This window comes from Myodes glareolus, chromosome 9, assembly GCF_982192425.1.
Source record: "Myodes glareolus chromosome 9, mMyoGla1.1, whole genome shotgun sequence".
Taxonomy (NCBI): Eukaryota; Metazoa; Chordata; class Mammalia; order Rodentia; family Cricetidae; genus Myodes; species Myodes glareolus.
The window spans coordinates 24,671,293-24,699,043 of record NC_142034.1 but is presented as its reverse complement, the minus strand read 5'-3'; the positions used below and the strand labels follow the sequence as shown (position 1 = coordinate 24,699,043).

The 27,751-nt window shown below is 43.9% G+C and overlaps 1 protein-coding gene across 4 annotated transcripts in view; it reads right to left on the bottom strand.

Moving 5' to 3' along the window:
• Nucleotides 1-1,168: 1,168 nt before the first annotated feature.
• The window catches only part of Fbxl20 (F-box and leucine rich repeat protein 20), a 70,637-nt gene continuing 44,054 nt past the window's right edge, over nt 1,169-27,751 (bottom strand). For all 4 annotated transcript variants that reach the window (XM_048450836.3, XM_048450837.3, XM_085695742.2 and 1 more), the window contains 10 exons: nt 26,597-26,665; nt 20,067-20,162; nt 17,059-17,185; nt 15,611-15,685; nt 14,606-14,736; nt 12,709-12,769; nt 11,389-11,433; nt 10,160-10,216; nt 8,723-8,935; nt 1,169-7,648 (listed from right to left, as the gene is read on the bottom strand). In XM_048450836.3, the coding sequence (XP_048306793.1) occupies nt 7,541-7,648; nt 8,723-8,935; nt 10,160-10,216; nt 11,389-11,433; nt 12,709-12,769; nt 14,606-14,736; nt 15,611-15,685; nt 17,059-17,185; nt 20,067-20,162; nt 26,597-26,665 (982 nt within the window). In that variant the 3' untranslated portion in view covers nt 1,169-7,540. The remainder of the gene's footprint in view (nt 7,649-8,722; nt 8,936-10,159; nt 10,217-11,388; nt 11,434-12,708; nt 12,770-14,605; nt 14,737-15,610; nt 15,686-17,058; nt 17,186-20,066; nt 20,163-26,596; nt 26,666-27,751) is intronic.

The window sequence follows — 27,751 nt, the reverse complement described above, 5'->3', positions numbered from 1 at the left end:
GGGTCTCACTATACAGCTCATGCTGACCTTGGCATCTAAACCGCCTCCATCTTGTAAGTGTTGCATTAGAGGGATGCATCATTGGGCAAAGCCAGAAGCAGACCTGACTCTCACTCATCTTTACCAGAGACACAGGACCTGTTATATTTACCTTGGTGTATCCTTGAGACCTGTAATATAGGCTGGATACTGGAATACTTGTTCAAGGGAGGCCAACAAAGGCAGTCGACACAGTAGTGTTAGCTACAAGATCTGTATTAGACATTGCTAGTGGAGACAGGAGCTGCCTGCAGTCTACACGGGTGGTTTAGGCTATAGGTCTGAACCCAGGCATTCTGACTTCTGCACTTGCATGTATCTCTCTGCACTCACTCCACCTGAACCCACCCCTTCCTTGACAAGGGAGTGGCAAGTCCTGCCCAGAAATCAGGGGTTCAGGTCAAGGGGCAGTGCTGGGGATGGAACCTGGGCACACATAAGCACCTTGCCACTGATTTACATTCTGAGACTTCAGGTTCCAGTTAGAGATTTAAGGCTAGGCATGGTGGCATATGCCTTGAATCCTGAAACTCAGGAAGCAAGTTGGTCAGATCTTTTGAGTTTGAAACCAGTTTGGTCTTGGTCTGCATATTAAGTGTCAGGCCAGTCAAGGAGAGACTGTGTCAAAAAGGGGGTAGGGTGGGAGGGTGGAGTTGGAGAGCTGGTTCAGAGGTTAGGAGCACTTGTTGCTTTTGCAGAGGACCCACATCAGGCTCACAACCGTCCAGAATGAGACATGCACATGGTGCCTCCCCTGGAACTGGAGTTCCAGGCAGTTGTGAGCTGCCACGCTTGTGCTATGAACTGATCCCTGGTCCTCTGCAAGGGCGGCCAGTGCTCCAGACTGCTGAGCTGAACCCAGTTAAGGCAGCTCTTATTTATAACATGTTCTTCACGTTTCTTAAAGTCTTGTGGAGTTGGGGCAGGAAATAAAGTTACTAGGAGAATACTGACTAAACCTATGACGTGAACTAATGAGATTTAAATGAAGATAGTAAGGAGTATTTAAAAAGCAAGGATGCCGCCCCAAAAGTTCCTTCATTCAGCCCCAAGAGCCTCTGCGGTTCTAGGGACCACATTAGGAATCACAGCTCAGAGTCATGCTGCTCCCACAGGAACAGGAAAAGTCTTCACAGCTTATTTCCTTTAATTACATCATAAAACAAAATTAGAACATACAGGAAACAATAATAGTTACATAACGATTTACTTTATATATTTATATATATATAAAAACATTTCTTTAGTCCAAAGATTTTAAAGCAAAAAGAACCGTCTACTGCCTCCTTAGATTTTCTTTATTTAAAACAATCTTCCCCACCCCCACATCCTTGGGTGCTGGAAGTATTGTACACACAGTCACTTAGCTAATGGAACCTGGTAAGTCCCCGCTGGGGAACTGTGCGGGGCCTGGGGAGTGGCTGAGTGTTGGCGCAGGCCTGGTGAGAAACAAGCAAGCAGCAGCTCCCATACAACGATGGATGTCCAGGTCAGGCCCAGCAGCTGGGGCACAGGGAGTCGGCGGAAGAAGGGGTGCAGGAGCGAGGAGCTCCTCAGACAGCACCAGGTACTCATCATCTCTGGCCCTGAGCAGTCAGACAGGAAGGGGCAGTCCTCACAGTGCTCTGAGCTCTGCACAGGCCACACACTCAGGTCTGTGCTCTCAGGCTCACTGGAAGGGAGGTAAGGTGAGCAGATCCATCAGGAAATAGTAACTGGAAATAATGCCTGGGAGGAAACAGGAAGCAGCCAGAGTGGAGAAAATAGGAACTGAGGAGAAAGGCAAGTTGTAGCCTCTTCCAGACACCCTTTGAAGTGGTGATCACTGATTCTTGGGGGTCACATCACAGGGAGGAAGAGCTGGCCTAAAGCTTATAGAACACAGGCCAATAGGATCTAGAAGTGCATCATGTAGGGGTGTGGTAAGGGGTTGGGAGAGGTCAAAGTTATCAGGCTCACCCCTTCCTGTATTCGTTAGAGATTAACAGTCATCAGAACTAGGTAAGAAATGATCCTCTGTGTACAGGAGACACGCCTTCTATGGAAACCCAGAGAGCACAGCACGGGTCCAGTACTGGGGGTATCATGTGTCTCTCAGGACAGCAGTAAGCTAACCACAGACAAGTCGTTTTCAAGTAGATTTTCTAAGACTTTAGAGGTCCTCAAATGTCCTTTAGTGACATGAAAATCAGTGGATGGATGTTTGAGGGGCTGAGAAATATTAGGGTAAGGGAGGAAACACAAAAGCAGCGACTCAGGGCAGATCCAAGCTAACACGAGTAGTTAGTGGAGCGGAGATCTTAGATCTGGTTCTGGGGGTTGGGCAGGAGACACTCCTGTTCCGGTCTCCTGGGGTGAAGACTGTATTCACTACCCCACACTCGTGCCCAGAGCAGCAGGAAAGCCCTTCTTGCCACCAAGGGGCAAGGAGAGATGAGATGAAGACAACACACAGTGAATGTGTCAGGCAGGAAGCAGCGGTCCTAGAGCTCAGGACAGATGCTCTTCCTGAGGCAGCACATCTCAGCTCTAGACTAATCCTCTCCCGTGAGCCCTGCCTGCCATTTCTGCATGCCAACTCTTCAAAATAAAAATACACAACAGAGAAGGTCACCCACTAGGTTTCTGTTCCATGTGCCATGCTGGCTGAGAAGGGCTGACACTCATCCACAAACTCCTAGTTTCAACTCTTAGACCAAAGGCTCACGGGACAGAGATAGAGAACCGCAAAAGGATGCTCTCCAACATCCCGCACATGAGCTGCATAACAAAAGCTTTTCCTCCTGCATATTACATGCAACTTTCTTGAATTTCCAAGATTCGCTCAGACTCAAGTGAGAGGCTAATACTGACTTTCCTAAATGCCTACAGATCACAGCCTCCAGAGATGCAGAAACTGAAACGGACAACATGGGTCGACTTGGCTTGAGTGGGAAGCTGCAGAAGACCTTCATATAAAAAACTCGCCTGCCTCTTGTGTAGTTCCTGGCAGGTGAAAATAAGAAGGTAGAATTGCAGCAGCTGGTGCTGAAACAACATCTATTCTCTGCCGGAGAATGAAGATGTGGTTGGGACATGTGGATACAACACTTACAGCCAAATTTTATTCTCAAACCAGCAGGGCTAATCACACCCTATTGATACTCAGCTTTCTGCATCTTCCAATGCAAATTTAAGATAAAAATAAAGGTGAGGAAGTGAGATTCTTACTCCCCCTCATCCTTCTGATTTAGAATTTTTTGTCCTCAGGTCATTTAAGGGTTTCTGCTTTAAGACCTCCAACCAAACATCTAGCTCTTCTCAGACAAGGCTGGGCTCATCCCTGGCCTGTCAGCAGGACCCACAGGACGGAAACCCACCTGTACAAGGCAGAAAAGGTACCACAGGGCTCTTTCCTCTTCTGCCCTCTCACTTGATGCCAACCAGATGAGCTGCCTGACTTACAGAGCCTTGTTTTTTTTTCTTTTTTGAGAATTTTATTTATTGTCAGGCAGTGGTGGCGAACGCGCCTTTAGTCCCAGCACTCTGGAGGAAGAGGCAGGCGGGTGTCTATCAGCTCAAGGTCAGTCTGATCTACAGAGCAAGTCTCAGGACAGCTACAAAGAGAAACCCTGTATCCCAGTGGCCAGCCTCCCCTTCACTGTCACAGCTCGGGGGCCAGGTGTGTCCAGCAAACACGCATACCCGCTAAGCCATCTCAACAGTCAAGAGCAATCATGCTTCAAAGCTGCCACTGACAAGGCTGCCCACACGACAGACAGGAAGTCACTCTCCTCTTTGCAGTGGCAGCTCTCACACTTCCTAGCCATGTCAGGTCAAGAAATGTTCCAAACACATTTTACAAGACAAATGAACAAAATCAAATGGACGTCAGGGTTTCACAGCTCCCAACAGTCCAGACTGGGCTTCAGTGCCCACAGCACTCATTCATGACGAATGAGTTACAACAAACATTCCAAACAGCACAGAATGCCCCCAAAAGAACATGGTAAGTTATTCACCAAGTTTCCCTTAGAAATGCTTAAAATGTCATTTCTGACTTACATGTGCTAAATCAACCTCGTAGAAATCTGACCAGGGATACTTTTACATCTAGAGAAGGTGTAAAGGTCAGAGTAGGAAAAATAAAATACATTTTAAAAATATTAAGCAGTGTGCTTTCATATACCAAAGACTGGGGAAGACAGAAGCTAGGGCCCTTGAGTCTTTTAGAACCACCAGTTTGACCTCAAATTTAACTCAAAGTCAAAAACCAAACATCAAGGATCAAGTAAGAAATGGCCTGAGCCACTTCCACCTGACGGCTTCTGGACTCACAGCTGTCCTTGACAGCTTGCTCTGACCAGGAGAGGACCCCAAGATCAGCTAGACTGGACATATCCCACAAGAAAGAGGTATAAACAGAGGGTCAGGGTGGTGCAGGAAGAAATGGCTAACTACCTCAGTAGGGCTGCCGAGCAGTACGTGCAGCAGTGATCGCTGGCAGCAGTAAGATCATCTCCCTCCCAAGTCCCCTTGGCAGCCTGCTGTAGGCTTTTCCAGAGAGAGGGGTATTTTCATGGTAAGCTTTACTAGGGCTGGAACTACAGCTCAGTGAGATAACATACTCACTGTGGGCAAGGGCCCTTGCTTCCAACCATGGCCCTGAAAACAACCCCAAACCCAATCAACCAAGCCCAAAACCTACTGAATTCTTAGAAGTATTCTGCACGTATGAAAGGAAGCATATGTATTCATGTGTCAGGGCTTTCTACCTGATTGAACTTACCATTGAGTCTTAGTGTAACAAGCTGGTGTAGGATTCAAATCAACACTTGAAAAAAATCTATTTTCCTTCAAGCATGATGGGTCTGATGTGACTTGAGAAAGGAACATGTCTCCTGCCTGACTGTATGCAGCCAGGGCTGTACAGCCATAGACCTCCCACTTTTGACTTGTGTTCTTTGTCCAGAAAGGTTGGGATTTGTCTCAACAGCAGAGATCACCAAGACAAATCCAATGAACCTGCATGTGGCAACACACTCTAGGAAAAACAGCATTTTCCAGACCTTCGACATACTGGTGGGTAACAGACTCATTTAAACTTTGATGGAAAAAAGGAAGTACCTGAGTGGCTTAGACTTGGGCGATTAGTATGTCTACTAAACCATTAGTACTCAGGGTTTAATATCAACTTGTTAGGCACTTTGGGGGGAAAAAAATCAAACAACATAGTTTAGAGCTGATGTCCCCTCAATTTCATTTGGTTTTGCGTGAGAGACCTAGGGATCTAACCCTGAATACACTTGGAAGCGTGTGTATGTCTATGTGTGCGCACTGAGTCTAACTTTAAAAGTATAGTGAATCTGACATGGTGACTCACACCTATCATCTTAGCATTTGGGAGGCTGAGGCAGAAAGACAATCACAAATTCCAGGTCAGCCAGGGCTACAGAGTAAGACTTCGTCTCTGGGGGTGGGATGTACACGGATATAAGAGCCTCCGCAGCGCCATTCACACAGGATGCTGGCCGAGGGGGAAGGGAACTGGAGCCCAGGTCAGCTTGGCAACGTAACAAATGGTCTCAGAGGAAAAAAAGAAATTTCTTGCAAGATAATTTGAACATGAGGGGGAGAAGGAATAAAAAAAAAAACACAAGTAATTTAGTTTTCAAAAGAACATAATAAAATAAGATTTTAAATAAGTTTAATATGATAAATAAATCTGGTAGTATAGAATTCTAGGACCTTTTCATCTGATTGTTTTCTACATTAATGGAGAAATTAATCAGATTTTATTCTTATATAGTCTGGTAGAACCAGTACCTATAGCAGTAAACCAGCCTTTTGAACATCCTGGGATCATACTGGTTTGCACATCTACCTCCTAAAAGCCTTTCCCCCAACACCCTGTTAAACATCACACAAGGCCTCTAACATTGGAGTTTAGAAATAAGCTTTAGAAACTCATTTCATTTCTCTCGTTTTGTGTGAGTTTTTGTGAAGAGGTTTCTTCTTGATGAGGCACAGATACTAAACCCCTTTCTCAGCTCTGGAGGGTAGGGTAGGGGGCAGGTCCTAGGCTCGGTATAGACCCTGAGCCTCTTACTCCCTTCTCAAGGTTCTCTGGCTGCCCCAATGGCCCCATCTGGCTGCCTTCATACCACACTCAGAGGAAGTCTACAAGAGAGAGTGTTAGCTGCTACATTTGGGTCTTCGGAAGTGCCAGCATTAGAGACAATCCCGCCAACACTGAAACAGGCAGCTGACTGTTACAGGGTTCTATCCCCGTCCCCCAGCACTGCTGCAAAGCAGGTAACTCTAGTAAGTCTGCCGACAGGCAGAGGTCACACCATGTTCCCGTCAGTGCAGGACAACAAGGGCCATTTGTGCTTGTACCTGGGTAGTGGAAACGGATTTGCCCCCCCACTTCACACTAACAATGCACTTCTCTTTTCTTAATAAGCTCACCAAGTTTGGAAGAGGGAAATGTGCAGGGGACACTGAGCACACCGTGCAAATGAGTGCACAGCAAAGACACAACAGAAACCAAAAGGCCAAGTTTCTTTTCATCAAAACAGTTCAACTCTTTCTTATCCTAACTTCCCTGCTCTTGTTAGAGTTTCCTTCTAGACTGGCAAAGATTCAGGCAGGTCCCCTAATAGTAAAATTTAGATTAAAAAAATATTTATTGATGTTTCTTTTAAAAATGTTTGGTAACCCCAACTAATCATCCAAAATGCAAACTGTAAACAAACAGCAAAGGAGTAACAATTGAGTGTGAGCAGCAGACTACGACTGGGGACAGCCAGCCAGAGTGCAGCAGTGAGCAGAGACGGGGGGAGGGGAGGGTGCACGGTGACAGAGTGACAAACTGAGCAGGGAAGTAAAAGTGATCATATTTGGACCCCAGCAATTTCAATATATAGCTGCTAAGGAAACCTCTGGGCCAAATACTAAAATATCAGATGAATGGACGAGCCTTCTTTGTGAGCATGCTCAGCATGTTGGCATGGAAACAAGGAAGCACAGAAGTTGCATAAGCATCTCCCAATGGATAGCTACCATTTCTAGGATGCAAATAAATTCTTTCTGGTCCCTGGATACATCATATATTGTTTTTCCATGCTACCTTTCACCCTGGAAGATTGCAGTTACTGATTCAAAATCCCCACAGAAACCCCTTAATAAAATAAACCACAGTAGCAGTAACACTGGGTTTTGCTGGAATGTCCCTTCCCTCTACCATGGCCTAAGATTTCTTCTGGGCATGTCCAACGGGAATGGTTAAGTTTCACCAATCCACTTGTTACAGCCAGTATGAACTTCGGTGCCACGGTCACAGAACTGCAGCAGATGGGGTGAGGGCGTGTGCCTGTGTATGTGTGGCTCTGGGGATCTGGATGCTGCCCTCGCTTTGGAACCCTGCCCAGAGTGCTGGGATTGCGTCCACTGGAGACTCCACGGTGAGTCTAGCAGTGTCATTAAACACTCAGTTCACCAAGGCTGGCCACCGCCACTGTCATAGGATGATGCAGCACCTGCAGAAGCGCTGTCTGCTGCCCCCTACTGACGGGGGTGGAGTGACAGGTGCGAAGTAGGCGTGGACTTTAATGTTGGGTAAGTGGGTCTGAAACAAGACAGAAACATTACTCAGAAAGTGCTTAGACAGAAGGAGCAATGTTGTTTCTCAGAGGAGCCAGGGGCTGAAGGGCAGGCTCTATCTGCTCTGTGGAGGCAGATGGGAATGAAAACAATTCTGAGCTTTCACCTTGTCCCAAAGAGATTCATAGTTAGAATCCCATAGCTGGAAGAAACGAGACAAGTTTAAAATGATTACTTTTTGAATTAAAACATATTCCTAGTCTTTACTATGTCTGAATACTTACTAGGCTTAAGGCATCATCTCTAGATACACCCCTCAGCTCAGAAAACGGGAAAATTGTTACATGACTTGAAGAACAAATCAGTCTCCTGAAGAACCAGAGACAGCGAGCCTCCTGATAGTCAGGTCCAGGCATCACACACAGGATGCCATAGCGGAGCTCTAAGCCAGGCTTGGGGGTACAGACCTCTAATCTTAGCAAGAGGAGGCAGGAAAATTATGAGTTCAAGGTCATCTTCTACTACACATTGAATTCAATCTAAGTCAGTCTGTGCTAACATGATACTGTCTCAAAATACCAGAAAACACTGCTCCAGCTAGCCTGTGACTGTCTGCCCTGTTGATGCAACGTTTCCGCTATTCTAGGAGCCCTTTTCTCTGTTGAGAGAGGAGCTGTGGTCACTACAGTGTTTATCTTGAGGCAAGTGTGGAGATGTCCATATCTATCTCCCCCTCTTTCTCCATGTTCACCTCTCCCTGTACATGTTAGGCAAGCTCTCTGCCCCTAAACTACATTCTCACAGGATCTCACTAAACAGCCTATGTGGATGCTGAGCTCATTCTGCAGTCCTAATGGCTCTGCACTTAGGATTCTGCTCTCAGCCCTCTGACTACCAGGATGCACGGCGTGCCCAATACTCTCTTTCCTTTGGGACCAGATTCTGGCATGCAGTCTTTTTAGGTTGTTAGTTTTTCTTCCTTTGCTAAACATTCAAGAAAATTAAACAAAACAAAGAAATCACGAGACTCAAATCTGAAAAAAAGAACAGGCGAGACAAGAAGAGGAGAGATGGGGGCTGAGGAGCAGTGCGGCTTTACCCTGAGTCTCTTGATTCCAGCCCGTGTGATTTGCTGGCAGTCATAGAGCTCTATCCGCTCAAGGCTGTGACAGCTCTTCAAGTGTTCCAGGGACGCATCGGTGATTAGAGGGCAGTTGTCCAGCTCAATCACCTCCAGCTGGTCATGGGCGCAGGCCCCATTCCCCAGGTGACGAATTCCATCATCTGTGACCAGTTCACAGTGAGAGAGACTCTGCAACCAGAGAGCAAAGATGGCAACCAAGCATCTTCTGGCATTCCTCCCGCCACGGGCTTATGTCCAGTTCCAACCCAGACCCTTCTGGTTCATCCTGGTGACTACAAAGCCACCTAGAGCCACTCATGATGAAACAGGAATGCACACCAGAGCTGACAGCTCTGCTTTCAGCATGTATGACTGACTTTTGTTTCCAGTCTAATTCTAAATATATTAATTCATGGAATGACTATGAATTACCTCACAAAATAAGACAGCTAGGTATGGTGGTACACTTCCTTTAATGCCAGCAGAGGCAAAAGGATCTCTGTGAGTTCAAGGTCAGCCTGGTCTGCACAGGAAATTCCAGGACAGTGAGACCATGGTGTCTCCCCCACCAAAAAAAGTCCACTCCCCAAATTAACACTTCATATCTGTAATGTAAGACAGGGCTAAAGCTTTTCATATTCAACGTTTTAGGAAATGGGAACCAAATACTGAATATCTGTCTGAGTCACAGCACAAATTAACAGCTAGCTAAGAATGACTCTTACAGCATCACATAATCTGATCAAGTTCCCTTCAACTCTAGCTCTGGGAAACTGAAAACACATGTCTCAATTTGGATAGCACTGTTCACCAATATACAGTGCTCTGTATTCTGTTCTGGATACAGAGTCATCAACCAAAATACCTGCTACAGAGTCACTCACCCCAAGCAGGAGCCACAGAGGAGCTTGTCCTGGAAGACATTGGTCAAACCTGGGTTTTTGTGCTACAAATGCACTTTACTATATAACCCAGGGTGGCCTCAAACTCTGGGTTCTCCTCCTGCCTCAGCCTCCCGAGTGCTGGGTACAGGCCCACAGCATCACACATGGTTAGCAATGTAACTGTTAAGATACAGTAACACACAGAACATGCTAAGGTGGGGACGGTGAGAGGGCTCAGAGGGTAAAGAACTTGCCAAGCCTGGTGACCTGAGTCTAATCCCTGGAATCCACGCAGAGGTGGTAGTAGGGAATTAACTCCAGAAAGCTGTTCTCTGACCTGCATATGTGCATCATGGCACACATGTGCACACAACAATAGATTAGAGAGAGCCTGAGTTCAATTCCTAGTACCCACACGGTTCATAAACATGCATGGAGGCAAAACATCCATACATATAAAGTAAAGTAAATAAATCTAATTTTTTGAATAAATAAATTTAAAATACAAAACAGTGAAAGTAAAACTCACCAATACTTGAAGTCGCGGACAGTGTATAGAAAGCTGGATTAATGTGCTGTCTGTGATCTGAAAAAACAAATAGGTAAAATTCTATCAGTTTAGATGCAATTCATGAATTGTGTTCTATGCAACCATACTTGTAGTTCAGGTGTCATTAAATGATACACCCTTAGGCTTTGTGCTTCAAGCTACAAGAGCCGGTACAAAACACTGAGATGACACGCAAAAACACCCAGGCTTTCTAATCTCCATCTTTATTCAAAATTCTTTAAGAACTACAGATACTGGTTAAGAGTGCTACTCTATCCCAAGGACTGACGGGAGGTTAGATGCCAACACTTAAGTCAGTCAGCTCACAGGAACCTAATACACCCCCTTCTGGCCTCTGTGGCTCACTGCGCACATGTGTGTGCAATACACACATACAATATAGACATCAAATTCCAAAGGTATTTGATACTATTATGGGGTTGCTCTCTTTAAGGTCTAACTCAGCTTTTGAAAAAAAATATTTCTCTAAGATTTGCCTAAATTGCCAGGCTTCTATAAACCTTTTCTAGGTTTCTTGTTTAAAATTTTGTTCAGTTTCTTTCAAATTGTGCAATATTTTAATTAACCACCTAAGTATTTTAAACTAAATCAAAATCTGTCCTCTGAGAGCTTCTGTCCACCAGACTTTAATGATGTCCTTTTTTTAGACCAGAAGATGGAAAAGCCAGAGTATATGATCCATTAAAAATTAATGCCAAAGCACCCTTAAATTTTTGGGTATCTGGCCCCACACCTCCTTAAGGCAAACCACCACAGAGGACAATTGGAGTCCCTTCTGGAACCTGGGCAGCTTATGGCTGTGACAGAAGGAAATGTTTCAGAGTGATCCTAGGACTGGAAATAAACCCTAAGTTCGCCTCTTTTCAAACTCCGTTCAACCTGTACGTCTATTACACACAGTCGAGAGGCCCTGAGAACTGGTGAGGGCTGAGGGAGAACTACTGACTCAGAGAACTCACACGGTAAAGATGCAGGGGGTACTGAGGCATAAACATGAGCTGAAGGGATGGGAGATCCCAATCCACTGATAAACGGCAGCTGGTATGTAGCCCTGGTCAGTGACTTTGCTGGTGGGCCAGACAATCAGTGACACTGCCAAGCACATCAGTGTCCTCAGCCAGGGACTTCAGACACTCGGCAGTACACACAGCTTCTGCCACTGTCCCTGAGTCAAAGCACACCCTTACCTGAACACACTCCTCCAGGTCCATCTTTTCAAGCTCATGGCAGTTCTATAAAGCACAGCGACAGATAATTCAGTACCAATTTTTAAACATTGCAGTCTACAAAAGTCAAACAGCTAAGAGACTGTATGTACTAAACACACATTTCAAGTCTTGTTATTTCAGAGTTGCTGGTAGCCTAGTGTCACTTTCTAGTTTTTGGTTTTTCGAGACGGGGTTTCTCCATGTAGCTTTTGGAGCCTGTCCTGGCACTAGCTCTGTAGAGCAGGATGGCCTTGAACTCATGGAGTTATTTTTGTTTTTTTTGAGACAGGGTTTCTCTGTGAAACATCCCTGGCTGTCCTGGAACAAGCTCTGTAGACCAGGCTGGCCTCAAACTCACAGAGATCCGCCTGCCTCTGCCTCCTGAGTGCTGGCTGGGATTAAGGGCATGCGCCACCACTGCCTGGCCAAAGAGATATTTTATAACTAAAAAAATAACTCAATAAAAATTGTTTTTTTGTTTTTTTTAAGAGAGAAAGTTCTATTCTTTCTTTTAGCCAGGTATGCTGGCTTTCACCTCATCAGTACTTCATGTATTGGCCTAAAAGAAAATGACATCCCCCTTATTCTTTCTTTTTTTTAAAAGATTTATTTATTTATTATGTGTACAGTGTTCTGTCTGTCTGTTTGCTGGCCAGAAGAGGGCACCAGATCTCATTACAGATGGCTATGAGCTACTATGTCGTTGCTGGGAATTGAACTCAGGACCTCTGGAAGAGCAGTCAGTGCTCTTAACCTCTGAGCCATCTCTCCAGCCCCCCACTTATTCTTTAACACTGACAGAAGTCAATCTAATTTTAAGTGTTATCGAGCCCAGAAGACCTGGGTTCCAGGATAGGCAAGCCACTCAGGGAAACACTGCCTCGGCACAAACAAAACAACCACCACCACCAAAAAAGACGCTTGTTTTCTACAGTGATTTATACAGACCACTGTATTAAAATCCCCTGGAAATACAGGAAAATCTCTAGTGACTGGTATATTATTCACCAGGCCTGTATCCCCTTGAGCATTATTCTCACTCAATCACGTACCAAATCAGAGTTTTATGAAATACCAGAAGCCTCTGCTTGGGTCAGTTCACCATCGTCTGCACTTCCAAAGCTGACCACCTTTTCTGTGGACATCAGGTCTATAGCTCTTGCACAAAAAGGCTCAGACAGTTGCAGAGAACGCACCCTGGTCTCACACCTATGCTACTCTTTGCTGCTTCCTCAAAAATAAAAAAAAAAAACCCAAGAAAACCTATGGACATAGGGTAGAACCTAGAGAAATACTCACCCTCGCCAGAGTAGTGAAGCCCACATCTGTTAACTGGGAACATCTGGCCACTTCCAGTATTCTATTCAAAGAACAACATGAAAGGAAAGTTAGGTCTTGGTTCATGAAACCTGGTTTTACTAAAACAGCAAGAATTTAAGAAAGCAATCTTTTATTCCAACAGCATATAATACACAGGGATTTTAATAACTAAACAAGTCTGTACACAGGTCTTGCTGTTTGTTTTCATGTGGTTTGTAGCTAACGACCACTGCATTCAAAGCTTCCTTGCGGCACACTGCTTACCCAGAGGGCAGCCTGCTCCTAGAAAACAAAGGGAAACGGAGGTAAACTCTGCTTCCGCTCATCTGCTGCTGACGCAACTACGCTTCCATGTCGGTCTCTGCAGATTCCAAGAGCTTTAAAAATTCGACGAGAGGACAGGTCTGTCCCAGGAATGAAGTCCTGTGTTCAAAGCTGCCTGTCTCCTCCCACAGGTCCCTGGGTGTGCAGAAGAAAGCCAGGATGGCAGCCAACTGCTGACCATTGACCTCATACCCACAAGGCTGGGAAATCAAAAGTTGCTCTTTTCTGTGTAAAGTCAGGTAACAGCTGGGTTATATGATGGCGCCAAAGGTCACCATCTTTATAAAGAATCTTTAGAACTGAAGCCGAAAGGTAAATCAGAGCTCAGTAAATCATCATCAGGTAAGAGGAAACGAATGCTGCAAGGTGAACATGGCCACAGTCGTGCTGGAAATTCTCACAATGGGAAGGCCGACACAAACTGTCTTCTGGATGTTTGGTTATTTCTCAGCCATGGAGAAGACCTCTACTCTCAGACTGAAGGTACTATAACCTAGGAAGAAACCTAAGTACTTTCAGCAACCACACTAGGCAATCATCAAAAAAGTCTTTAGATTTAAAACTTTGTAATTATTACTGTGTGAGAAAAGTACCTTTGTGGGCTCTGGTGCCAGAGGAACTGTCTTGGAATCCTTACTCATGCACTTACTGGCACTCCTGGACTCTGGCTTTCTCTTCTAGGATATGTTAAGAATCAGTATTCGTTAAGCACCTAAAATAATGCCTAACTATCACTGTAAGTCACTGGGCACCATGCATGCTCTTCCAGAATACCACGGTTCTGACACTATGTGCATCCGAACAGAAGCGTTCTGGGTAAGCATCCAGACACTCCCCTATCCAAGCAGAGAAGACCTACAGAGTAATGTAGCTGTTCTAAAAGACGACAAACATGGTTAGGCATGGTGGCACGCCTTTAATCCCAGCACTCAGGAAGTAGAGGCAGGCAGATCTCTGAATCTGAGGCCAGCCTGCTTTACATAACAGCCAGAGCTACATACTAGAGAGACCCTGTCTGAGAATAAAAAATAAAAACAAAAACAAAAACGGGAGGGTAGAAGGGAAAAGGGAAGGAAGGGAGGAGAATGGAGAGAAAAGTATAGCTCAATAAAAATAAAAATAAAAATAAAAATGAGGATCAGCACAAACACAAGAGGGTCTCCTGCAGAAATAAGTTAAAAAAATTTTTTTTCATGGATTACAACAACATAATAGCCTCAGGACGGGCTTTTAAATGTGGAGAAAGCAATCTCCTGGAGTTCGAGGCCTGCCTGGTCCACAGAATAAGTTCTAGGATAGCCAGGGCTACACAGAGAACCCCTGCCTTGAAAAACCAAAGAAGCAGAGAAAGGAATTTTAAGAAAGTACTAATTTTTTGTACATGACCAGTAAGATCAATTCTTGATTCATGTCACTTACAAAGCCAGTAGATGGCCAGCTAGAAGGGGAGCAGCCTTGCAGTGACCTTAAAGTTTCAAATTCCAAAGAAAAACATGGATAAAGGCAGCTTCTTCATCCCTTGATTTTTTTGAGCTAAATGAACAATGTTTACCTAAGACGAGGGCAGTTCTGACCTAGAGCGTTCAGGATGGCGTCTGTGATATTGGAGCACCCAGAGGCACAGAGGGACTGCAGCTTATGACACCCTCTGCATATGGTGATGAGACCTTCATCTGTGATTTGCTAAAACAGACACAAAAGTGAGAAAAATCAATATACTAATGTATATTTACAAAAAAAATACTTCTGTGGAAGCAGCAACACTTAGAAGTATAGGCAGCCTGAGCGTCCAGAGACCCCAAACCTAGAGGAAACAGTCTCCTAGCTTCTGCTGACTCCGTGGCTCTGTTTGAAGGGGAGGAATTAGATTCTTTTTAAACTAATGGTTCTGAGAACAGCTTGGGGAATGTCATGGTGAGGGCTTAATTAAAAAGTTATAAAACCTAGAAAACAGTTAAGGACATCAGTATTTTTTCTTTTTTGAGACATGGTTTCTCTGGGTAACAGTCCTGGCTGTCCTGGAACTCACTCTGTAGACCAGGCTGACCTCAAACTTCAAGTATAGCTGAAAATGTCAGAGTTGGTTTATGAGCAAACACCGGTAAACCCTAACACTGGAAGGATCGAGGCAGGAGGATAAGCTCAAGATCATCCCGAGCTATGTAATCAAACTATGTTGAAAGAAAAAACTATAAAAAAGGGAAAGATATATAAACATTTGTGTGGATCTCACTGTAACTCAGCCTTGCTTTGAATTCATGGCGATTCTGCTTCAAGTTTTCAACTGCTGGGATCACAGGTATGACTGACTAAGCCTGTTTTGTCTTTGAAATGGTTTTACTATGCAGTCTGGTCTGGTCTAGACCTTGTTACACAACTCATGCTGGCCTCCAACTCATGACCCTCTTGCCCCAATCTGCTTAGCGCCGGGGTTTCAGTGCAGGGACTATAGGTGTGTATCACTATGCCTGTAAGACACTGTTTTTGACGAAACTGTTGTGATAATGTTACTAGCAGAAATTACTAATACAGAAGCATTATGGGAAGGGATGCTTACTAAGCAAGTTTGTAAGTTCAAAGTCACCAGCTCAGGGCAGTGTGCACCTATGTACTTGAGAGCTTCATCTTCTAGCTGGAAAGAAGAAAAAATAAGAGATTACTGACATTGTTTCAAAGTAGAAAAAAGACTATACCCAGTGATCAACACATTCTCAATATAGCTTATCAAGGTTGCAAAGGAACAATGAACCACAAAAAACCAAACAAACAAAAAACCAAAAAAAACATGATTACATCTCATTCCTAGTAGTAATAGTTACCAGGATTTTAGAAGTCATTTTTTTCATACCAAATTCTTATCATTACTATCAAATGTAGAAAAAGATTAAGGGTAGGATTCATTCTCTCTTTTCTGACAGAGTCTAAATATGTAGTCCTGGCTACTCTGGACTTACTGTACAGACCAGGTCGGCTGTGACCTCTGTTCCTGTGTCTGCCTCCCGAGTGCTGGGACTACAAGCTTGAGCCATCATGTCTGGATATGTGTTTTAGTTCTAGCAAATTAAATAATCATAATAAGTTGTGGAAAAATTAAAAAGGCAAAGCAATGTCCACGTGCTTACAACCCAGACAGAGTCTAAGCTGTCGTTTTAACAGTTTTCGGGAGAAGGAGCTGAGAAAGGACTTCCCAGAGTCTCTGCTGCTGAGCAGCGCTGGGTCATAGTGATGTAGCCCAATCATTATTTTTCAGGATTCCACAAATAACCAGAAGCTCAAACTGCTGTTTAAGGCAATTGTATATCCCGAATTCTGCTTTAAACAAAGGAATTCTTCCTATTATGGTAAAACTGAGGGCATCTTTAATGGCATCCATGGTATATCATTAGCAATCCCTGATAAATGCCAGGCACACCTAATTCCATTACTCTGCGATCATTTCTTTCTAACGCTACCCGACCAGTTTATTTCCTCTTCTTTTCATTACCCAGGAAACGGGGTCTTATTTGTTTTTATTATCACTTCTTTTTTTTTTGAAACAGAGTCTTATGATGTAGCCTAGGCTGACTTTGAACTTACAAGGATCCTCCTGTCTCAGCCTCCCAAATGCTAAGGGATGTACCAACATGTCTGGCTTTGAGAATTTAATGAAAAGAAGCATTATACTGTGAGGTTACAGCAGGAGGTAAAACACAGCTGCTGTGTACCTGGCACATCATGGGCAATTCCTGCTGGTTACAAGTATAAATTAACAAGATTGTCTTTTTTGCCTAAGCAGCTCAGAGTAACCAGGAATAAAGAGACTTTCTCTTTAGTACAGAGAAGCAGCTCTGCACGAGTGTCTCTCCACCTTGTCCCTTCTGCCCCATTTACACTTTGTCAGGTATTAGTTCTTCCCATTCTTCCGTTCTGAGACGTGTCTTCACGGTCAGCAGCAGATACCTTTCCTCAGACACCTCCAAAGAGTTCATAGACCCTCATGTTCACAAGCCATCCACGGAGCATTACCTGTGTGCAGCCTTTTAAGAACAAGGCCTTGAGACCCCCACAGCCTCTCACTAGTGCTTGAATGCCATCCTTGGTTACTTGGTCACACCAGGAAATGTTCAACTGCTCCAACAGTGGACACCCCTCACTTAGGATAAAACAAAACAAGACAAATGAATCATGACCTCCACTCCCATTGTGGTGTTCACATGGAACTGTCTCACTCGGCAGGGAACTTGAAATCCAGTTTACCAACAAGCCCGAAACACAGACTGTTTTCCAGGTACAGATTGGAAATGGAAATGAAGTGACTTGTTTAAGTTTACAGTAACTAATGACAGTTCATATTCAAGCTCAGATTTTTCCATCAAGGAATTTTACTGGTATCAAAGTCCTAGTGAACTTTTACTTAAAAAAAAAATCGGAAAGGCTCTATATATTTCCTTATCTGGGACATTTCTATAGAGTACTGCTTCCGTAGGCCGAAGTCAGGCTAGATCATGTTTAACCTTTATCTAGAAAATACTAGCTTCTCCTCTGAATCTCTCAGTGTATGCCTACATGAAATACTGAAGGATTTTAAATCTATCACTGCAGACACTGCTTGAATGGGTCTAAGTATCCTGCTTATAGGAAAGTCCTTAAATAAAGCCAGGAGATCTAGGTTTAGACTCATCTTCAACATAAATCGTCTGATTCCAGGCAAGTCACTTTAAGAAGTTTGTCTGATTAGCCACATCCCATTCCCAGTTTGCCCAAACTAAGACACTCATGCCTATCACCCGCTAGCACAGTAATACAATGTATGCTTACAAGGTTTTTTTTTCCACCCACAGGCTGTGAAATTGATGGGCACAGAATCTTAGACATTTCACAACTACTTCAGTAGTACCCAGAACCTCACAACCTTTTCGATTTTTTAAAAAACCTACACATGCTTGTCCTATCTACTGCATAAGATAAATAAATGAGGTCATTTGTGGGAAAGTACCTTATAAATGTTATATATTTATGGCCTTACATGGCAAGCAGCTTTAGATTCATTGTATTCATGAGGAACGTCCAAAAGGAGCCATTTTTTTTTGTTTTTTTTAATATTTATTTATTTATTATGCATACAATATTCTGTGTGTTCGTCTGCAGGCCAGAAGAGGGCACCAGACCTCATTACAGATGGTTGTGAGCCACCATGTGGTTGCTGGGATTTGAACTCAGGACCTTTGGAAGAGCAGGCAATGCTCTTAACCACTGAGCCATCTCTCCAGCCCCCAGGAGCCATGTTTTATATCACTTACAACACTGTAATTCTTTCTCCCTCTTTCTGAGATAGGGTCTTGCTATGTAGCCTTGGCTGGCTTACTACTATGTATCCTAGACTGAGCTTGAATGTTCAGTACGTCTCGGGCCTCAGCCTCTTTAATGCTGCGATTACAGGTATGCAGTACCATAATAATGCTAATAATAATAAGAGTTTGGCTAGCACTTTAATTTTTGTTGTTGTTGTTGCCTTTTCTACACTGGAGTTCTGGCTGTCCTGGAACTCTCTCTGTAGATCAGGCTGGCCTCAAACTCACAGATCCGCCTGCCTTTGTCTCCCAAGGACTAGGATTAAAGGCATGAGCCAACATAGCCCTGCCCTAGCTTTATTTTCAATGTGTGTAAGCAGAAGCAACACAAAATACCCTAATTACTAAGGAAAGTCTAGTTAAAAAGTAGATGTCCAAAGGGAATGAGTATTCCATTCTTTAAAAATTTTTATTTGGGAACTGAAGGCAAGTTCAAGGTGAGCTATAGCTACACAGCAAGTTCAAGGCTAGCTTAGAATAAATGACATGTTAACTTAGTTTTTTTTTTTTTTTTTCTAAGTCAGGTCTGGTAGGTCTCTATAATCGCAGCTGCTTGAGAGGCTGAGGCAGGAGAATCATAAATCCAAGGCCAGCCTGGTCTACATAGTGAGACACTATCTAAAAATTAAAAGACAAAACCAAACCAAAGAACCCCAGAGACTTCTGGACGCACAGGCGAGTTTATCTCTGAGTTCAAGATCAGCTTGATCTACAGGAGCTGCAGGGAGACCTGGCGAGGACCTGTCTGAAGGGAAAGAGAGGCTGGGTACTGAGCTTGGTGACAGCACTTGCGCTGCCTGAGTAAATCCCAGGTTCAACTGTGAACCTTCCATAAATAGTCTGTGTTCTAGACTCTGTCTCACTGTGAAGTCCACACTGGCCTTCAACTAAGGACCCTCCTGCCCTAGCCTTCCCAGTGCTGGGATTACTGGTGTGAACAGCCTCCAGCTTTACAGTACTGAGAACAATGCGAGAACACTCAAACAATGAACACTTATTACGTCAGGCAGGTTGTTTTCTTTCTTTCTTTCTTTTTCTTATCTGAGTGTTCTGTCTGCAGGCCAGAAGAGGGCACCAGATCTCATTACAGATGGCTGTGAGCCACCATGTGGTTGCTGGGAATTGAACTCAGGACCTCTGGAAGAACAGCCAGTGCTCTTAATCTCTGAGTTATCTCTCTAGCCGGCAAGGCAGCTTTGAAAGCATTTTATCTGTGTCAGAGTGAAGCACATGGAAGTCTTCAAGCCCATCCTGTTGAATACAGGCACTTTCTACAGTGCAGGCTGACAGTATCTCATTAATTCTTGTAACAATGCTACAAGATTACAAGGAAGCTCATCAGGCCATGATCAGCCACAGCTGTCAAGACAACCTGGCTCCAGACTCCATTTTAACCAGTAAGCTGTAATAACACATGTTATTTTCTTTTGTTTTTTAGAAAGCAGTATTCTATGAATGTCCGCTTACTAACGGATAACCCATACTGCTCTGTTCAAAATCCCTAGTTATCTCTGGACTTCATATTAATGTACCTGTGATTTTAATGTGAGCAGGGGCAGGAGAAAAGGCTTCCTGGGGACTACAGTACACAGCCATAAAACAACGCTGGCTGCAATTCCAACTGTATTATCAGTTACTTTTTCAAAGTATGTATTAATGGGCATACTGCTACAGGAAGTTTACCTCAGAGCTTTGAGAGACATGTTTGTTATTGATGTACAGGAAGCCAAGTCGAGGTGCCTGAGTTTGGAGCAGAACTTGCTAAGGCTAGTACAGGTGCTGTAAACAAAGGAAAAAAATAATGAATACACATTAAAAATAAAGCAATCTGGGTACCAAGATGGCTCAGTGGGTAAAAGCGCTTGCCATGCAATCTGAACAATTCGGGTTGAGTCCCAAGGTCCGACAGTGAAAGACCCTCCCAAAAGTTGTCCTCTGACCTCACTCCTGTGCTACAGCAATCACGAGGTTGCACTAACAGTCACACAAAAAATTAATAAACCTAAATTCAGCAAATATGCATGTGTGTATCAGAACTGTAACAACAACAACAAAAGCCTGCTTTGGGAACTGCATGGAACTCCATCTTGCCGATGTGTATTCCAAACTTGAATCTGAACTGATCCTCCGTTTTGTCTTTGTTTTCTCTTAGTAAAGTCTGGTAGTTTTCAGTGTACAGAACTGGCACACCTTTCACTGCGTTTATTTGTAAATACTGATTCATTGTGAAATTATTAAGCTAAATATTCATGAGGTTTGCCTCTGTGTGTGCCTGTGCACAGATGTGGCCACAGGACCTTACGTGCTCTTCTTCAACCTCCTTTCTTGGCACAATTTCCCACTGGCCAAGAGCTCACCCAAGAGACTAAGCTGGCCACGAGACCAGGGATCTGTGTGTCTCTTCTTTTACAAGCGTGTGCCACCACAGCTAGCTCTTTTTTTTGGGGGCGGGGGGTTGGGACAGGGTTTCTCTGTAGCTTTGGTGCCTGTTCTGGAACTAGCTCTTGTAGACCAGGCTGGCCTCGAACTCACAGAGATCCGCCTGCCTCTGCCTCCCAAGTGCTGGGATTAAAGGCATGCGCCACCACAGCCGAGCACACTTTTTTATGTGCTAGCTTTTTAATGTGGGTTCTGGGGAACTGAACTCAAGAGTCAGTACTGTGTGACTGAGCAATCTCTCAAACTCTGTTTTTTTTTTGCTTGAGACAGCAGGTCTCATGTAGCACAGGCTGGCTTCAAACTCACTACGCCACTAAGGATTGTCTTCATTTCCTCATCTTGTCTCCAACCTCCTAAGTGTTTCACACTTCCTGACTTGAAACTTTTTTCTTAAATTTCATTTTTTAAAAATATTTATTTACTTATTATGTATACAAAATTCTAACTGCAGACCAGAAGACGGCACCAGACCTCATTACAGATGGTTGTGAGCCACCGTGTGGTTGCCGGGAATTGAACTCAGGACCTTTGGAAGAGCAGGCAATGCTCTTAACTGCTGAGCCATCTCTCCAGCCCCTTAAATTTCATTTTCTTTGCGTCACTAATGTATAAAAACAGATTTTTTGATAACTGATCTTCTAACCAGAGAATTATTATTGTTGTTTGTTTTGTTTTGAGTGTTTCTCTATGTATCCTTGGCTGTCCTGGAACTTGCTCTGGAGACCAGGCTGGCCTCAGTCTCCTGAGTGCACCACTATACCCTGTCAAAGATATGATTACTATAGTGGGCATCTTTTTTAGTGTGGGCACAGATCTGCGAAGCTGCGTATGTGGATGTCACAGGTCAGCTTTGGGGAGTCAAGTCTTCCCTTCCATTCTGGGACTTTGGTGTTGAACACAGTTAGGCCTGCACAGCAGGGGCTGTTGTAGCCAACGGGCTACCTCACTGGCCCTCAACAGCTTTTAAACTTGTTCAAGGATAGTAGTATTTTTGGTGGTTCATGATTTCTTAAAAATTTTTATCTTTATTTATTTATTTTGTTTCTTCAAGACTGGTTTCTTGCTAGACAATGTTTGCATACGCCTTTAATTACAGCACTTTAGAGGCAGAGGCAGGTGAATATCTGTGAGTTCAAAGCCAGCCTAGCCTACAGAGTGAGTTTCAGGACAGGCCCCAAACGCGACACAGAGAAACCCTGTATCAAAACAAACAAACAAAAAATCAGTTTTTCTGTGTAACCCTGGCTATCTTGGAACTTACTATGAAGACCAGGCGGGCTTTGAATCTAGATATTCACCTGCCTTGTCTGCACTGCCATGAATCACCACGCATGGCACAATAACGTTAGCATCTTACATCGCTGAGACTGGCCTTGCTCTCCTGACCCCTTCGCCTTTGGCTCTCCAAGTGCTATGGTACTAGGTGTACACGACCAACTTGGAATTATGTGTGTATGTGTGAGGCGTCAGATCTCCTGGAGCTGGATGTGGCGCTAGGAGTCGAACTCTAGGAGTCCTCTGAAACAGCGGTGCACTCTTCCCGCTGAGCCATCGCTCGTCTAACACCTGTAGTAGTACACCTGTCTTACCTCCAGCCCCATCGCTCGTCTAACACCTGTAGTAGTACACCTGTCTTACCTCCAGCCCCATCGCTCGTCTAATACCTGTAGTAGTACACCTGTCTTACCTCCAGCCCCATCGCTCGTCTAACACCTGTAGTAGTACACCTGTCTTACCTCCAGCCCCCATCGCTCGTCTAACACCTGTAGTAGTACACCTGTCTTACCTCCAGCCCCCATCGCTCGTCTAACACCTGTAGTAGTACACCTGTCTTACCTCCAGCCCCATCGCTCGTCTAACACCTGTAGTAGTACACCTGTCTTACCTCCAGCCCCCATCGCTCGTCTAACACCTGTAGTAGTACACCTGTCTTACCTCCAGCCCCATCGCTCGTCTAACACCTGTAGTAGTACACCTGTCTTACCTCCAGCCCCCATCGCTCGTCTAACACCTGTAGTAGTACACCTGTCTTACCTCCAGCCCCCATCGCTCGTCTAACACCTGTAGTAGTACACCTGTCTTACCTCCAGCCCCCATCGCTCGTCTAACACCTGTAGTAGTACACCTGTCTTACCTCCAGCCCCTATCGCTCGTCTAACACCTGTAGTAGTACACCTGTCTTACCTCCAGCCCCTAAAGTGGCACAATTATTTTGTTACTGTCCTTAGAAGGAAAAAAGTCTTTCAACATTACGTGAAAATTACAGCAGGGTGAGCTGGGTGGTGGTGGCGGCACACGTCTTTAATTCCAGCACTCGGGAGGCAGAGGCAGGTGAGTTCGAAGTCAGCCTGGTCTACAAGAGCTAGTTCTAGCCCTGTATGGTGGTGCACACCCATCATCCCAGACAAAGGGTTTTGGGCTAGGACTACAGAGAGTTAACACCAGCACACTTGTACTGGGGATTACACTGAGGGCCTTACATTAAGAGGGTGGTGTTCTATCACTGATTTCTGTCTCTCATATATCTAGATATTTTATTTTTTTGTGACAGGGTACCACTGAGCTACACAATTTACTCAATTTGACCTTGAACTCACTCTGCATCCTAAGCGAGACCTGAACTTTCCTTTCTCTTACCTTAATTTCCCATGTAGGCTTGTTTGAATTACATAGCCTTGGACAGCTTGGTACTTGCTATGGAGCACGGAGTGCCTTAATTCTTCTACCTCAGCCCTGGGTGCCAGTGTGCAATCCCTTGTTAGCCATGCACAAACTGGGAAAATTCCCTACAATTAATCGCTTGAAATAGTATTTCTTTCAGTTTTTGTGGGTCAATAATTCAGTTATTTTGCACTGATGCCTCCTTGAAGTCTATTCACAAATTAAGAATGGTTGCATGGTTTTGTTGTTGTTGGCTTAAAAAAAAAAGAAACAGGATTTCTCTACATAGCCCTGGCTGCCTAGGAACTTGCTCTGTAGACCAGGCTGTCCTCAAACTCAAGAGATCTGTCTGTCTCCCAAGTGTTGGAATTAAAGACAATGGGCTTGGTTTTTATATTTTTATACTTATTTTGTTAAAAGAAAATGACGCTTTTATGATATGTGAAGTTACATTTAATTTTTCTATTTTGAGATAGTTTCATGGACTTACACAAGCTGGGTAATCACTATACCCAAAGCTGGTCTGAAACTCAGGGAAATATTCTTGCCTCGGCCTCCCAAGTGCAAAGACAATAGGTAAGGAATCTTTATGCCTGGCTACTTACTTCCATTCTACTCAAAAGACTTGAGAATTTTTTCCTCTGTTGAAGATCTCTAGTTTAGCCCTCTAGTTGTGGAGAGAGAACACTGTTACTTATTAATCTTGTTTAGTCACCAGACTATAGTCTACTCAGGACTATGCTCTAAGTGTGACAGAAAACCATGTGTATTCTCCAATTACTGGGTAGAATATTCTGTACACAGAGACAATAGTTTCCATTCTTTTGTTTATGTTTATTTTTGGAGGGACAGGGCCTTACTATGTAGCCCTTCAGGTGTTAGATCTTGCTATGCAGATCAGGCTAGCCTCCAGCACAGAGACCTGCTTGCTTCTGCCTCTGAGTGCTGGGATTAAAGCACTAATGACCATGCCTAGCCATCCATATTTAGATTTTTTTTTCATTTTTTTTTCTATGTGTGTTGCCAGAGATTGGACCCAAGGACTCGGACATGGTGGCCACTCCAGGACGAGCTGCACACCAAGTCCTTTCTTTTGATAAATGATCAAAGTGGTCTAGCCTGGCCTTAACCTCCGGAACCTCTCACCTCTACTTCCCAAAGTCCTGGGATTCTAGCACATCCTTTTTAACTAATTTCTGTCTCCTGACTGAATTCTAATTTTTGTGAGGGAGGTTTGCTATTTATTTGTTCAGTATGGTCTACAGACTCTAATGGAAGTCTGTCTCATCCAGACCCTTGAGGCTGCTGGTGTTTCTACTCAGCCCTTACTCAGCCATAGCTTCAGCTAAGAGCCCAGCTCTCCTTAGTGTCATTTAATGGATAAATGAAGTAAGCCCACCCACACAGTAACCCCAACCTGTCGATTTTTATAATCTACCTTGTTTGAGATTATTTAGAGCTTCTCTCAGAGTTGGTGGGCCAGGAGCCCCAGGCAAGAATTTCACAGACTCGAAGTCAGGGTTTTAGTTAAATGGTAGTTTGTTTAACATGTAGAAGGCTTTGGGTTTGATGTTCAGTACTAATATTCATAGATAAAATGCCATATCTAGGACTTTTTTCTTTCAAATAATGACAAATCATAGAGGATAAATCAGTAAGAGGGGTCGATGGATAAGAATGTCCACAAATGTTAACAAGTGAAGCTGGGCCATGGGCTCTCCTCTTGCACTGAACGAAGTCAGTAGACGTAATTTATTTACCAACATGGGTTAGAATTCAACTTGAGTTTGAGTGCTTACTTGCTTTCAGTTTCTAGGGGCTGCTATGAGACCTATTCCTCCTCTACCCCATTTTTGTTTTGCTTGAAACAAATCTCATATAGTTCAGGCTGGCCTGGAACTCACTATGTAGCAGAGGCTGGTCTTGAACTCATGATTCACTTTCTATCTCCCAAACACCAAACACTGGGGTTATAGACACACGTAACTTTTTTCTAGCATGCATTTGTTTTTGAGACAGGGTTTCATAGGCTGACCTTAAACTGGAGATTCTCCTGACTCTGCCTCCCAAATCCTGGGTTACAGCATGTACATATATAAACACACCAATAAAAATAAACCTTAATGGGGCTGGAGAGAAGGTTCAGAGGTTAAGAGCACTGGCTGCCGTTCAAAGAGGTCCTGAGTTTAATTCCCAGCAACCACACGGAGGCTCACAGCCATCTGTAATGAGATCTGGTACCCTCTTCTGGAGTGCAAGCATATATGCAGGCAGAAGAACATAATAAAACTCAGTGCTAGGGAACAAACCCAAGGCCTGAGGCATGTAGCATATAATCCACCGCAGAGCTTTGTAATTTTTTCTCTGTTTTTGGTGGTACTGGAGATCAAACTCAAGGCCGCACATATTCTAGGTAAGTGTTCTTACATCTCAGTCTTTTTCATGATTTTTTTAAAAGATTTATTGTGTATACAGTGTTCTGCTTACATGCATGCCTACAGGCCAGAAGAGGGCACCAGATCTCATTACAGATGGTTGTGAGCCACAGTGTGATTGCTGGGAATTGAACTCAGGACCTCTGGAAGAGCAGGCAATGCTCTTAACCTCTGAACCATCTCTCCAGCCCTTTTTTCATGTTTCTGATACAGGGTCTCATGGGAGCCTCACTGGCCTCAGCTTCAAACTAGTCCTCCTGCTTCAGTCTCCCATGGGCTGGGATTAGAGGCGTGAGCTGTTACCCAAGTCCTCAGCCCACTTCTTATAGTAAAAGAAGCAACAGTGTGACCTCAGAGAAGAAGACTAAAACATAAAACATACGTTCTGTGCTCTAGGCGTCTACTTCTCTCATTCAAGTAGCTTCAAAGTTTCATCTTTGCAGGAGTACATTTTGAATGGGAACTCAGTAACTTCTACTTTCAATCACTTTTTCTTTTTAAGAGTCTTCGGACTAGGGACATGGCTTAGAGGTACACTGTAAGGTCCTGGGTTCATCCCTAGCATCATAAGTCCAACAAAAACTCATTCACAGTCAAGAAAACGAATCAACACCTACATACAGCTAGAGTAGGACAAACTACGGACTATGGTGCGTCCTCTGAAAACTCAATACTTACGCGTCTGTTGTCTTTGTACACCCATTTAGATTCAGCACTTCAATATTCCTACAATTTTGGGCAAAAGTCCTTTATAGGGAAAGAAAAGTAAAAGGTTATAAATAAGCTTGGCAAAATTCTAGATGCAAAAAAGGCACCACCACTGGTAATGCTGGTTGTTGGCACCTATAATGCTGTAATATGCAAAATACACACTTGGTTTTCACTCTTAGCTTCTAGGATAAAGGTCTTAAGCCCCTTGCAATTTCCTGAGTGACAGGTCAGAGAAGTAGCACTTGTTCTCACATTTGGTATTTATGTCTTTGTAATACACCTCCATAAAACCACTCAAAATGGAACCAGAACTTCTGGGTGGCTGTGCTGAGAGGGTCCCAACTCCAGAACAACAGATGCTCCTGTGGTTTTGTCCCTTCTAAACTTTGCCCTGTGTAGTACTTCCTATGGCTACTCATTCATGCACTTTATAATGAAACCTAATCGAACCTAATGTTCCTCGATTATGTTACTCATGCTAGCAAAGTAGCAAATGTGAGATGCGCCATAAACACCTGATTTGTACACAGTAACACGCGTGTGACTTCCGACTGGGGCCGATCTAACTGGACAGTTAGTGTCCATGCTGAATGGAAACATCCAGTATCTGCAAAATCAACGAACTGGATGCTGGGCAGAGGAAAAACAAACTACATTTGTTGTGTGGGGTGTGAATAAGAGTTCAACAGGGTGCAAAGAAAATTAATTTCCCACAACAAAATGCTCTTTAAAGCTGTAAATGTTTCTTTTAGTATTCTCAGAAGGGTCTCACTGCATAGCCCTGGTTGACCTTGAACTTATAATCCTTCTGCCTTAACCTCTCAATTTCTGGGATTAAAGGTTGATCTTTGAGTTAACAAAAGCCCCCAAAAACGACTTACTTAAGGCCCCCAAAGAACTGTTTTAATGTAGAGAGTTTTTCTATTCTACCTGCTGTGTAGCACAGGCTGACTCAAACTCAGAGTCTCCTTCCCGAACATGCTAACCCTAGAGTATGCTACTACACCTGGGTCCTCACTTCCTATTAGATATTTTGTTATAACCAATGTGTATGCTTGCATTTTTAACAGCTTAGAAACTTAAAAGCTACTTTAGCCTTTCTGAGTGAGATGGTGCTGTCTT